The following is a 12004-nucleotide window of genomic DNA, read 5'->3' as shown; positions in this document are numbered from 1 at the left end:
CAAGGCGAGCAGAGCCGGCGGCGGCGGCGGCGGCGGCGGCTGCTGCGGCGGCGGGCGCGGGGCGAGCGCGCCGAGGGGGCGGAGGAGTTGCCGTGGGTTTGTTTACGCATTGCTGCCCGGCTCGGGGCACAGCCCGCACTCCCTGATTGGACACAAACTGGGGCACAGCCTCTCGCCGCCGCCCGCCAGGCCTCCTCGAGCAGCCGCCGCGCAGCTCCCGGAGCGCCCTACCCGGCACGGCCCGCGGCGGCGTCCGGGCCTGGAGGGGACGAGCCGCGGCGGCAGCCGGGCGCGGGGCCCGCACGTTGGCCCGGGGCTCGAAAGCGCCCACCTGTAGGGGCCCGACCTTGGCAAGGAGAAATTCGAAACTTCGGAGGCTGGAGTCCTCGTATCTTCCAGCCGTAGAAGGAACCCCCCACCCACCCCTTCCCCTCCCCCCTCCCCCGCCAACACACACACACACACACACACACGGAGGATGCTTGCCCTTGGTGGAGAGAAAAGCCGCTCAATTGAGGTTAACATGCCCCTTTGGTGATGGTCAAGCTGAGGCTTCCCATGTATGAGCCATCTCTGAGACCTCTCGGTTCCTTCGCCTGTCTCCAGCTTCTCCGCGTGTAAATCCGTCCTCCGCGCAGAATTCAAAGTTGCCACCCCAGAATTGACCTTGCCACATGATGCTCAAGATCCTCCGATGACTCCCGTTGCCTCAAACCCCAACTCCTTAGTCTCAGAGCCTTCCATAGCTGGGCCTCCACCTTTCAGCCTCTTTTCCAGTGACCAACCCTCACCCCCAAAACCCTTGTCTACAGACACCACCTCAGATGCCCCTGTTCTTTCACAATTGATTTTGATCCTGCTCTGTTCTCTGCCAGAAGACCCGTAGCCCCCTCGACCTGTCAAACTTTAATAGACTCAACTTGTCCACCATCTCTGTGCAGCCTCCCCGAACCCTGTGCAGAATCCTCCCTTGTGGCTGCCATCAGCCTGGCCTGAGGGTCAGTCGTGTGCCCAACTCTGTGTCCCCACTAGGCTGTGAATTCCTAAGAACAGGAACCTGGTTTTAACAGGGCTCTGAGGATGGGAGAGATGAACGCCTGAAGAATAAAATTGAGTGTCTGCAGCTCTGCTGGAACTGCAAAAACGAGAGTATCAAAAGGGTCTCTTGATAGACCATCCACAAACCTTATCTTGCAAAACGCAAACACTTCCAAAAACTGAGAATGTCCTCCCAATATGTCTCTGTGTCTCCGCCTCACCACACCTAGCTACGTGCCCTCTATACTCCTCATGGGCACTTAATAACCCTTGGAGGAATAAAACTGAGATGTTCCTTATACGGAGGCTCAAGGTGATCAAAGTGAGTACAGTAAGTCATGAAGGAATGGACACGAATGGCCACAAACCCAGTCATTTTACAGATAATTCCCTGGCTAGAGTTCCTCAACTCTGGCAGCCCCTGTGGATTCATCACTCTCTAATCAAACACTGGAGAATTGGCCCCTGACCCTTCGTAACTCTTGGGTTGGCTGGATTTCTTTCTCTCACGAAATGCATGGCTTTCCCTGAGACAGCCGTCTTTGAACTCCAAGGGTGAATACAACTGAAAGTAAAGTTTTCTTTTCCAGGTACTTCAATAGTGATAATTTAATGCAGTGCATTAGTTACAAAGCTGTTGAAAGAACTAGAATTACAACCAGGAGAAAGTGAGGCAACCCTGAGATTAGCAACTGCTGGGTACATCTCCTCCCCTAGGGCTGGAGGGGCAAAGGGAGGAGGCTGCCAGAACCATGAAGCCTTGTCCAGTGGGAGCTGGAGCCGTGAAGGAAGTGCAACTACTGCTGGAGATGCCTCCCAAAGCAGAGAGAGTGGAAGGAATCCCCTGGCTCCTTCCTTCCTCTCACCTTCCAGGACCACCCAGTGGTAGAAAGCAGCAGAGGGCAGGGGTTAGAACCCCTCCAATAACAGATGAGAACAGAGAAACGAGAAGGAATCTGAGAGCGCTCTGGACTTGGGTGCTTCACTTGCTTACCTCCAGGACTCTTCCTCTGGGGCTTGGGTTTTGCCAGGGCAGCACAAACCTTTTCTTTCCAAACCCCAGAACTCCCTTCCTCTTTCTTTTTCTCTTTGCCCTTTTGCTTGCACTTCTTCCATCCTCTTCTCTCCCATGACTCCTGTATGTTTACTTTTTCTCTCTTACTTCTCTATCTCTGGCTCTCATTTTTCTCCTTGTGTTTCCATATACCTCCTCCTGACCTCTTTTTTCCCCACTGAGTCCCGTCCCACCTCTGCTTGTCCTACTCCTTCCTGGGCAGGAGGGCAGCCTTCTTCAGCATGAAGGAGATGAGCAAGTTCCTATGCAAGTAACGGAATTCGGAACTATCACACTGTTGCCTCTCCAGACACTATTTCACCTATGTTATCTCATTTTAATCCTCACCTCACACCTAGTAGCTAGGCATCATTGAATAGCACTTTGGTGGCTTCATGATTGTGCATCTCAGGAAAGGGTTTGCTGGTGTGGGTCACCAACGACACTACTGATGGTCCTCTTAACCTTCCTCATCTCCAAGTGTTTCCCTCCACCCTTTCTTCTCCTTATCCTACATCTTTTCCTTTCATGAACACAGATATTTTTTCTAGATCCCAACCCCCAACAGTCTAATACACCTCCAGTCTAAATCTCCAAAGACTGAGAATGGCTACTTGAAAGAGGTGGCATTTCAGTTGGTTTTTGAAGGCTGGATAGAATTTCAGTAGATGGAGATTGAGGAAGGACATTCTTGGTGGAGCAGCGAATAATATGGTCCAACTCTAATGAAACACAAGAGATGGCTAGGAAATAAGACCAGATTTCAGAAATTTGTCTTTGGAGCTCAGTTCTCTAAGACAGACCACTCAGAGACAGAGATTAACCCTAAGTATATTAAGTACAGGTATAATTCATATAATTGGAATCATAACATTTTAAAGCCAGAAAGAAATCTAGACATTGTCTGACCCAACATGTCCATTTTTAAGGGAACTGAGGCCTCAAAGACTTAGGTAACTAGAGTATCATAGTAGTTAACCACGGGCGTTAGAGTTTGACTACCTGTATTCAAATCCCTGCTTTGACAAATGTTAGGTAATATGATCTTGAAGTTATCCGTGTTTAAGTTTCCTCACGTATAAAACAGGAAACATGATAGAACCTACCTCAGTGGGTTGTTGTAAGAATTAAATGTTTTTACAAGTAAAACACATAGCACAGTACCTGTCATATAGTCTGTCTTCAATAAATATAGGTGAGTATTGTAACGTTTTCCTATAGTTATTCAGCTAGCAAACACCAGAGCCAGAACTGGTCCCCCAAATCTTTTAAGCCGTAGTTGAATATCCTTTCCTTTACTAGAAGTTATGTCTCAGGGTGCTTGTTGAATGCCATCTATGGGACTGTGGTGCTCCTCTGGTCTGTTTAAAGAAGTGCTGTTTAAAGAAGTGCTCAGTTATCCTTCTAGCTCCCATTCCTCTACATTTCCACCAGCCTCAGCAATCCCACTGTGCGGTCAGTCCTGCATATGTGAAGTTCCACAAGAGGAGAGGGACATGAAAAATAGCAACGGACGTGTGTTTCATAGTCAACAATATAGCTGACAAGTTCTGATATAGTCAAATTTTACTAATTTAAATTTCAAAGGACCAAAAAAATCATCGAATTAAAGGAGTTGGAATGATCTGTCATTCTGCAGCCAATGGAGTATCAAACCCGCCAGTTTAAATTTTGGTGGTTCCTTAGGGGAACTCACTGAGATCAAGAAAAAGCCTTCCTTGAATCAAGTGTCCAATCCTTCAATGAGACTGTGATGGTAGAGAATCTTCTTTGTCCTTCCACCTTTCCTTTCTGAGTCTCTGGTCCCGCTTTTCAAAACTCCCCAGCTCCGTGACCTTCATGCAGCCCACTCTCTGGACTGTAAGAATCTTGAGGCAATGAACCACAATCTACTAACCTTTTCACCTCTAGAACGCAGCTCAAGACCTGGGCACAATAGGAGCCCACACATCGTTGAACTGACTGATGTGAGCAATGCCACACATATCAAAAGGATCCCTTCCACCTCCTCCTCCAAAGCTTTGTCTCCTCGGTTGGTTGTCCTTAGCTAGTTGGCAGCCTGCTTCACTAATTCACCAGAAAGCATGACAACAGCTGAATGTGAAATAAATGTGCATTTTACAAGACAAACCACATTCAAAGGGATTTATTTTAATGGTGGAAATCCAGGCAACGTTTTAAGAGGATCAGAAAGATATTTTTGGGGCAGCTGGACTTTCGTAACACCTTCACATCACACCACGCAAACTGAAGTTTATCTCTCTGACAAATAAAGGCTACTTGACTTGGATTCTTATACATTTTAGTTTAGATTTCTTGGGTTAATTTGGAGACAGCCTCCATTCTAGATAAGACTGTATTAATTATCCCACCTAAGTAATTTCTTAAAAGGCACAGTTTTCTTTAATCTTAAAAATGTCAATCATTGTCCCATTGTCCTCTTTTACATCAAAGCCAGACTAATGACCCAATACCTTGAGCACTCACTGACTTTTTAAGCCCCAATATCTTTCTTCCACTTCCTCTATTTCATTTACATGCACCCTCTAGGAAGCTGGAAGGAATCCAAAGGATTAATTCTAGATCAACTCCTCATTTTGTAGGAGAGGAAACTAAGGCACAGAGATGTCAGTGGCAGAATCTCGAATTCCCAGCCATCACCCCAGGCTCTGTCCATCTAAAAGCGAACTCCGCATTGCCAACTGTCCTCCTGACTTCCCTGTTTCTACCTGTTGCCACCATCCTTTGGGCCCTTTAAGATTAAAATGGGTGGTCTTTGACTCTTCCTTCTCTTCAGGCCTCCCCCTTCCACATCAGGATATCTCTGACTTGTTTTTCTAGTCTGAACTGGCCCATGATTCAGGGCATTTTCTCTTTACAATTGTGTCACTACAATAGGTTGCTAATGGTTTCATTGTCTCTCGCCAATCTCTTCCTCTTATACCGAGTGAACCTAGCAGAACCATTTAATATAACTTAACTTTTTTAATAGGTATAATAAAGTGGTGACATTTCGCCATATAAAGTCAAATCCAACATGCATTTATACTATCAGTGAAATACAAGTTTATTATTGTCAAGCTTTTCCAATTCTGAAACATATACCAGTAACTAGCTGTGTGACTTTAGGCAAGTTCTTTAACTTCTGTGAACTGCCATGTCCTCAGTCTGTTAATCGGTGATCTTATTAGTATATGTGCCTAACTCATAGGGTTGTTTGAGAATTAGGTAAGATAATAAATGTAAAGTAATTAATAATAATCATTGTAATAGGTACTATTTGTTGAGGTTTTACTATGGGTCAGGCATTATTCCAAGCTCTTTAAATGAATTATATCACATTGACCCTTTAACATAGATTCCATTATTATTCCTAGATGAGAAAACTAACATCCAAAGGAGTTCAGAAACTTTCCCAAGATCAACAAGTCAAGAAGAGGCTGAACCAGGATTCAAAACTGGGCAGTCAAACCTGGGCAAACCTGTAAGCCACAGACTGGTACATAGAAAGCACTTAGTAAATGATAGTTATTTTATTGTTATTTCTTATGAGTATCATCACTTTAAGGAGAGGAGAAACCCTTTTCTCTGCCTTCCTTCCAGATTTCTTTTAGAAATTGAGCCTTAGCATCACTTTGGGAAGAGGTGGGTAATTCATGATAATCCAGTTGCCTTGGTACCACTTGTTTCTGCTTCCCAAAGAGAGGTTGGAAGGATGATCAGGGATTCTTGCACTGCTAGGGCCCTGTAATCACCCTGGTCTTCCCCGTCCCCATAATATTCTTGATAAAATGGGAATCACACAATCTCTAGTCCAGGAATAGTTCAAAGTGACAGGTCAAAGGTTTGTTCTCTGATTGTGCTTAGAGTTCCTTTAGGGCTTTCTCGTGGATGGGACCAGAACATTCTCTCTGTCTAGCTCTGTTTGTTTTTCTGCCTCAGAAGACAATTTAGGAAAGAGAATCTGCCCAGTGGTTTCCCAACCAATAATTCTTTTGGTCTCTATTTTAGTATTTCATTTTCTTCCCTTAGGGCACCTTTTGCACTGTGATCATCAAATGGTCTGATTTAAGTCTTCTTCCCTTTGATGATGCTAAAAGCAAAACAAACCCCTCATTACTGGTTTTGATGTTCCTTACCAGGTGCTCCATCAACTCTTACTTGGTCCAGTCTAATTCTGAATTTACTTGACACACCGTGCCTTCCTTGCTCCCTTGCCTTCCTCAAGTGTCATTGCCCCCTGGCATCTGGTTGTTTATATTTGAACATCTGGTCTTTTTGCTTCATAGCATTTGACCTTGGCCTTCCAATGATGCGATTTTCATACATCCTGGAATCATACAATTTTAAAGCCAGAAGGACTTTTGTAGATAACAGAGGCCATCTGATTCCTTTTATATGAAGAATCAGGACCCAAGGAAGCCAAGGTCGGATGCAGAGCTACACAGCCTATGATGGGGAAGCTAGAACCAGACCCAATACTTCTGCTTCTTTCGTTTCTTGTGAGTTAGATTATGATACCTGGAAATAATAATATGAGGAATTTACAAGTGTCTTCTCCCAAAATGTTTAAATTTTCATATCAGTGGTTTTCCTAATACATTTCCGTGAGGCTCAGAAGAATAGGAATTCCATGATTGAAAAAATGAAGCCATAAGAAGACATGAGTTTCAGAGCTGGGACCATGTCCCTTAATGATCATCTTCCTTTTCTAGTGGTACTTTGCACACAGCAAATTCTCAACGATGATGATGTTGGTTAATGATGACCAGGTCTCATATGTGTCTGCTTTCAATTCTCTTCTACCATTGTGTTCTCTATAGTCCCAGCTGTTTCTGGGTTTCAAGCCTTTCGGAAGCGTAGCTCATTCCGTTTATGAGGGTGACGAGTGAGTATTCAGTAGCTGTCTTCCAATAGTGATGATGATGATGATAACTTGAAAGGATTAGAGATCTACCCCCAAGCACACATACGTATTTTGAAACTCTTCTAAACTTGAGGAAGTGTGTTCTTAAAATAATACCAGCTATTGCATTCTCTAGTCGGGTAGTTTGGAAAATACTGGATGAAACAGAATTAAACTGTTGGGTTGATTTGTTTCTACTGGAATTCACAGGATCTTTAAAACATTCTATGAATCCTAAACTCTTAAAGGAGGGTGATAAAATATGTAGAATTTCCCAAACATATTTGACCATCAAATCATTTATTCCTTGAACATCTTTCTCATAGGAGTGGTGTAATATGGAACAAATTTTGGGAAATGTTAAATATCCTTTGGGTTTAAATTAGAGTATATAGTACTCCATTTGTCCTAAAACTATCTGTTTCAAATGTTCAGAGACCTTTCCCTAGGGTTTGTTTTCTTAGATATAATGACTTAGCCTGTACCGCTGCTTCACATATCATTTCAGGACCTAGACGCTGTTGTTTTTCAGCCTGAATTTTTCCAGACAGTGAATCGTAGCTTATTTAACTCTGATCTTGTATGTGAGACACTCAATTCCCATGATCATTTCAACTATCCTGTTCTAATCTACAGTTTGCAAGGTGCAGGGTCAAAAAGTTAATGATAACTATAGTAACGACAACTAGCATTTCTGAATATGTATGATGGACGAGTTATGTACAGCTTTATGTGTAACAGCCTACTTAATTGTCACCAGAATTCTATGAGGTAGATATTTCTATTTCCATCTTACACTCGAGGAAACTGAAGTGAGCTTTTGTAACTTAAGTAACTTTGCCCAAGACGATCCCAGTTAAGGAGGGAAAGCTGGGATTTGAACCTGATTGTGTTCAACTCTTAAGGATTACTGTGCACTGCCCTTCCCATGTTACTCCTATTTTTTTTTTTTTATTTATTTTTGGCTGCATTGGGTCTTCATTGCTGCACGTGGGCTTTCTCTAGTTGTGGCAAGCAGGAGCTACTCTTTGTTGCGGTGCGCGGGCTTCTCATTGCAGTGGCTTCTCTTGTTGAGGAGCACGGGCTCTAGGCACGCAGGCTTCAGTAGTTGCAGCACGCGGGCTCAGTAGTTGTGACACATGGGCTTAGTTGCTCTGCGGCATGTGGAATCTTCCCGGACCAGGGCTCGAACCTGTGTCGCCTGCATTGGGAGGTGGATTCTTAACCACTGCGCCACCAGGGAAGTCCCTACTTCTATTTTTAAATGTATGTGCTGCCTCCTCAACTAGAATCCTTTAAGAGCAGAGGCCATATGGTCCAGACCTCAGTACAATCTTCTGTGCTTGACAGCTCCTGGTATGCGGTAGCCATTACTCCTTTGAATATAAAGCTTGTGCAACCTGCCTAAGCCATTCAGCTGGTAAAATGATGGGCCTGAGATTTGGAACCATCCCCCATACCATGTGTGCACACCTCATGGATTTCTCACCAGGACCATGCAGGGTGCACCAAGTGAGCTTTCTCCTTCAAGGGCACCCTCACCAGGCTTTTGAGCATCCCAAATAAGGAGCCTTTTGTCCCCCAGAGCCTCCAACACATTCTTTCTGCCTTCTCCCAAACAGATACTGGTCCTAGACTAGTGAACTGAGTCTACCCAGAAGACTAATACCCTGCTAAGCAAGAAAGCACTTTTGTTGTGTGCTGATTTTGTTGGTGGTGTTTGAACAATGTTCTCAACCCTTTAGAATCCCTTCCAGACGTTGAAATCTTTCAATGTAGTGAAGTACAAACGCTGCAATGGCCCCAAGGGGGCGCTGGGCGGGGTTTGTGGTGAGGCGCTCATCCTCTGCTGCTCAGCTGTGCCGTTCGCCCCCTACTGGCAAGGTCGGGAGCCCCGCCCTTGCGACTGGAAGCGCCCCACCTGAGAGCAATGGAAATCCTTACAGCCTACTGGGTGGTGAATGGCTGGCATTCACCCAACGCAGCCAAAAATGGCCTGGCAAAGGCTTTAGCGACCGTGTCTCTCTCTGTGGCCTTGGCCTCTGTGGCAGTCAGGCCCAGCAGCTGCCCTAACATCTCAGCCGGCTAAAGCCCATTTTCCTCACATGGGTTTCCTCCAAACTTCATGTCCGTTTCAAACGGCCCTGCTGAGACGCCCCACAAGAAGGCCAGGACATCGCCTTACCCTGGCTCTAAAGTGGGGCAAAGCCAGGTCCCCAACGGGAAAGTGAGCTGGCTGGTTGAGTGGCCGGAATACAAGGCTGTCGAGTACACTTCTGGCTCAGTCTTGGCCGGACCCAGGTGGGCAGACCCTCTTTTGGGTGAAAGAAACTTCTCTCTTAAATTTAATGAAAAGGATGGGCATGTTGAGAGAAGGAGCCGGAAACGGTTGGTATGAGGTTGAAAATGGTAGACGTAGAAATCCTGCAGTTCGGCCAGGGCTGGTTGGCTGAGGGCTTTTGGGGCGTTGGGGCCCCAATCATGCTGCAGATCCCATCTTAACTGGGTGGAAAAAGGATAGCAAGGGAAATACAGTTACCCACCCTGTTTCTGGGAGAAACATCCTGCAATTTGTAGCCATCAAAAGGAAGGACTGTGGGGCATGGGCCATCCCGGGGGGATGGTGGATCCGGGAGAGAAGATTAATACCACAATGAAGAGAGAATTTGGTGAGGGAGCCATGAACTCCTTACAGAAATCCAGAGCAGAAACACAGGAGTCGAAGAAACAATTGCACAAACTATTCAGCCAGGAACACTTTGTGGTCTATAAAGGCTATGTGGATGATCCCTGGAACACGATAACACGTGGATGGGGACAGAGGCTGTGAACTACCGTGATGAAACAGGGGAGGAAATGGATCATCTTCTTCTGGAAGCTGGTGACGATGCCAAGAAAGGGGGATGGGTGGACAATAATGATAAACTCAAGCTTTATGCCAGCCACTCCCAATTTATTCAACTTGTGGCCGAGAAACGAGGAGCCCACTGGAGCGAAGACGTGTACCCCAACTGCCATGGGTAATGGCGTGGAGTCTCATGCAGGCCAAAGGCCTTCAGATGAACACAGGTAGATAAGAAGCAAACAACTCAGGACTCCCATTGAACAGGACGGGAGGATTACTTCTTTTGGTGATTATTTCCCAAACTGTTCACAGGCTGCAGGCTTTGTATCAGGGAATAATATTAGACTTATATGGGGAAATGGAATCACAAACTTTCTGGCTTTCTAATTGGAAGAAGAATACAGTGACCTCTTCTATACGTTGTACACATGGCTTTAACCAAATTATACAACTAATGCTCTTTGAAGAATTATGGGTAAAGCAAAGATAAATTCTTACCCACCATAGCCTCTACTTTTCATACAGCTTGCATTTGTCAGTTCTTTCTTTCTCCTGATGTGTTAGACTGTGGTTTAATCTAATGTATAATCTGATTTTGGGGTTAACATTTGTTTTTCAAATTTAGCTATATGTGATCTTGTATTCACTGCTTTCAAGTACAGAAGCTCTTTGGTTATTCTTGTTTTAGAACCTTCAGTTTTATGGGAAAAGTTCCATCTCTATTTTAGTCCATAAGGATCAAGTACTTATGAACCAGGAAAAAAAAATGCAGTGACAAAATGAGCTTAATATCCATCCCTCCCCCTGGTTATCACAACTGTTCTGTCTGAACAGAATGGGCTCAGCTCAAGACATTTGTTCCCTCTCATCTCAGAGGATGAGACCCTCATCTCAGAAGACCCTGCAAATGCCAGTTCCTGGCATGAAGAAGTCTCTATCAAGGAGATGTATGTAATCACAGCCTAATAAAAATATAATTCACATCTACCTTTTCTCCATTAAAAAAAAAAACCCCAGTGGATAAATGAGAAAGTGTTTATAGTCAGTTTGAAAACAGAGATGCCCCCTGACAATCAGGAATGAGGGGATCTCAGTAGCAACAAATAGGCCAGAAATACATTTCTTCCCTCTCATCATCTAAAACAAGCAAGTTAACTTTATTTGTATGTAACACAATTATGGAGAATTAACTCAAACCACTGTGATGAACCTTTTATGGCTAAAGGGGAAAACTATTTGTAGTTTTTGTAGGCATTGATAATCTCATAAGAAAACACTTCCATAACAATATCTAACGCTTATATTCCACTTACTGTTGCACACGCTCTTTTAAGTGCCTTATTATAGTGACTTATTTATTCCTAAGGATCCCCCTAAGAGGAGGAGGGTACTCTTACCTCACAGGCTGGGCTCTCTAGGAAGCAGACTCTGTGAGGGTGATGAGAATTGCAAAATGTTTCTCAGAGAGGGGTCTTGGGATCCACTCTTGGGGAAGGGAGGAGAAGGAAGCAGGATTGGGCAGGGTGAGATGTTGAGGTTGAAGCCCAGTGAAGCCTTCAGTCAACCCCACATGGAGCTCTGGAGCTGGGAAGGCTCTTCCAGCTGCCCTGAATTGGGGTGAAGGTTCAGGCCTTTATACTCTTTTTTGCTCAGTCATTGGATGTGGGCTGCACGTGGAAGGGGGTGTGACCTTAGGAGAGACCGTTTTCCTCAGCCATGGCAATGCCCAAAGAGGGCTAATAGGTGAATGCCATCTTCTGGTAACACTCCAGCGGCTGAGAAGGGGAATCTGGGGAAGGGAAGGGGCAGGCACTACAGGGTCTACTGTATATCATCCCCCTATTTTACAGATGATATAACTAAGGCACAGGGAAGTTACAGAACTTGCAAGCTATACCACCAGTGAGTGGCGGAGTGGCAGGTTTTTGGGCTCAACAGTCTACGCCCTTGGCCGCAATACCATAGTCCCTCCAATAGTTACCCTCCTATAGTCCCCAGGTGCCCTGTGCACTGTTCCTTTAAGAAAAGAAAAGAAAAAGAAATCACTATGATATCTCTAACTACATGCACATTTGGTCAGAGTTTCCTTTCCTAAACCTGAAGGACATGTGCACGGTTTCATTTATTTTCCTCATGAAAGATGTCGTATTTACACGGGTGA

The 12004-nt window shown here is 45.0% G+C and overlaps 1 protein-coding gene and 1 pseudogene across 1 annotated transcript in view; one reads left to right on the top strand and one right to left on the bottom strand.

Annotated features, from left to right (window-relative positions):
• Positions 1 to 4043, bottom strand: part of LOC113623592 (translation initiation factor IF-2-like) — a 19838-nt gene extending 15795 nt beyond the window's left edge. Inside the window, exons 1-2 of the mRNA XM_027113071.1 lie at positions 3990 to 4043; positions 7 to 346 (exon numbers count right to left, since the gene is read on the bottom strand). Of these exons, the coding sequence (XP_026968872.1) occupies positions 7 to 346; positions 3990 to 4043 (394 nt within the window). The remainder of the gene's footprint in view (positions 1 to 6; positions 347 to 3989) is intronic.
• Positions 4044 to 9108: 5065 nt separating this feature from the next.
• LOC113623591 (ADP-ribose pyrophosphatase, mitochondrial pseudogene) lies at positions 9109 to 10022 on the top strand (annotated as a pseudogene).
• Positions 10023 to 12004: the final 1982 nt, after the last annotated feature.

Source organism: Aethalodelphis obliquidens, unplaced genomic scaffold, assembly GCF_003676395.1.
Source record: "Aethalodelphis obliquidens isolate GAN/ISIS:26980383/991018 unplaced genomic scaffold, ASM367639v1 scaffold11, whole genome shotgun sequence".
Classification (NCBI taxonomy): domain Eukaryota; kingdom Metazoa; phylum Chordata; class Mammalia; order Artiodactyla; family Delphinidae; genus Aethalodelphis; species Aethalodelphis obliquidens.
The sequence above is the reverse complement of the archived record's forward strand: the minus strand, read 5'-3'. Positions and strand labels throughout refer to the sequence as shown.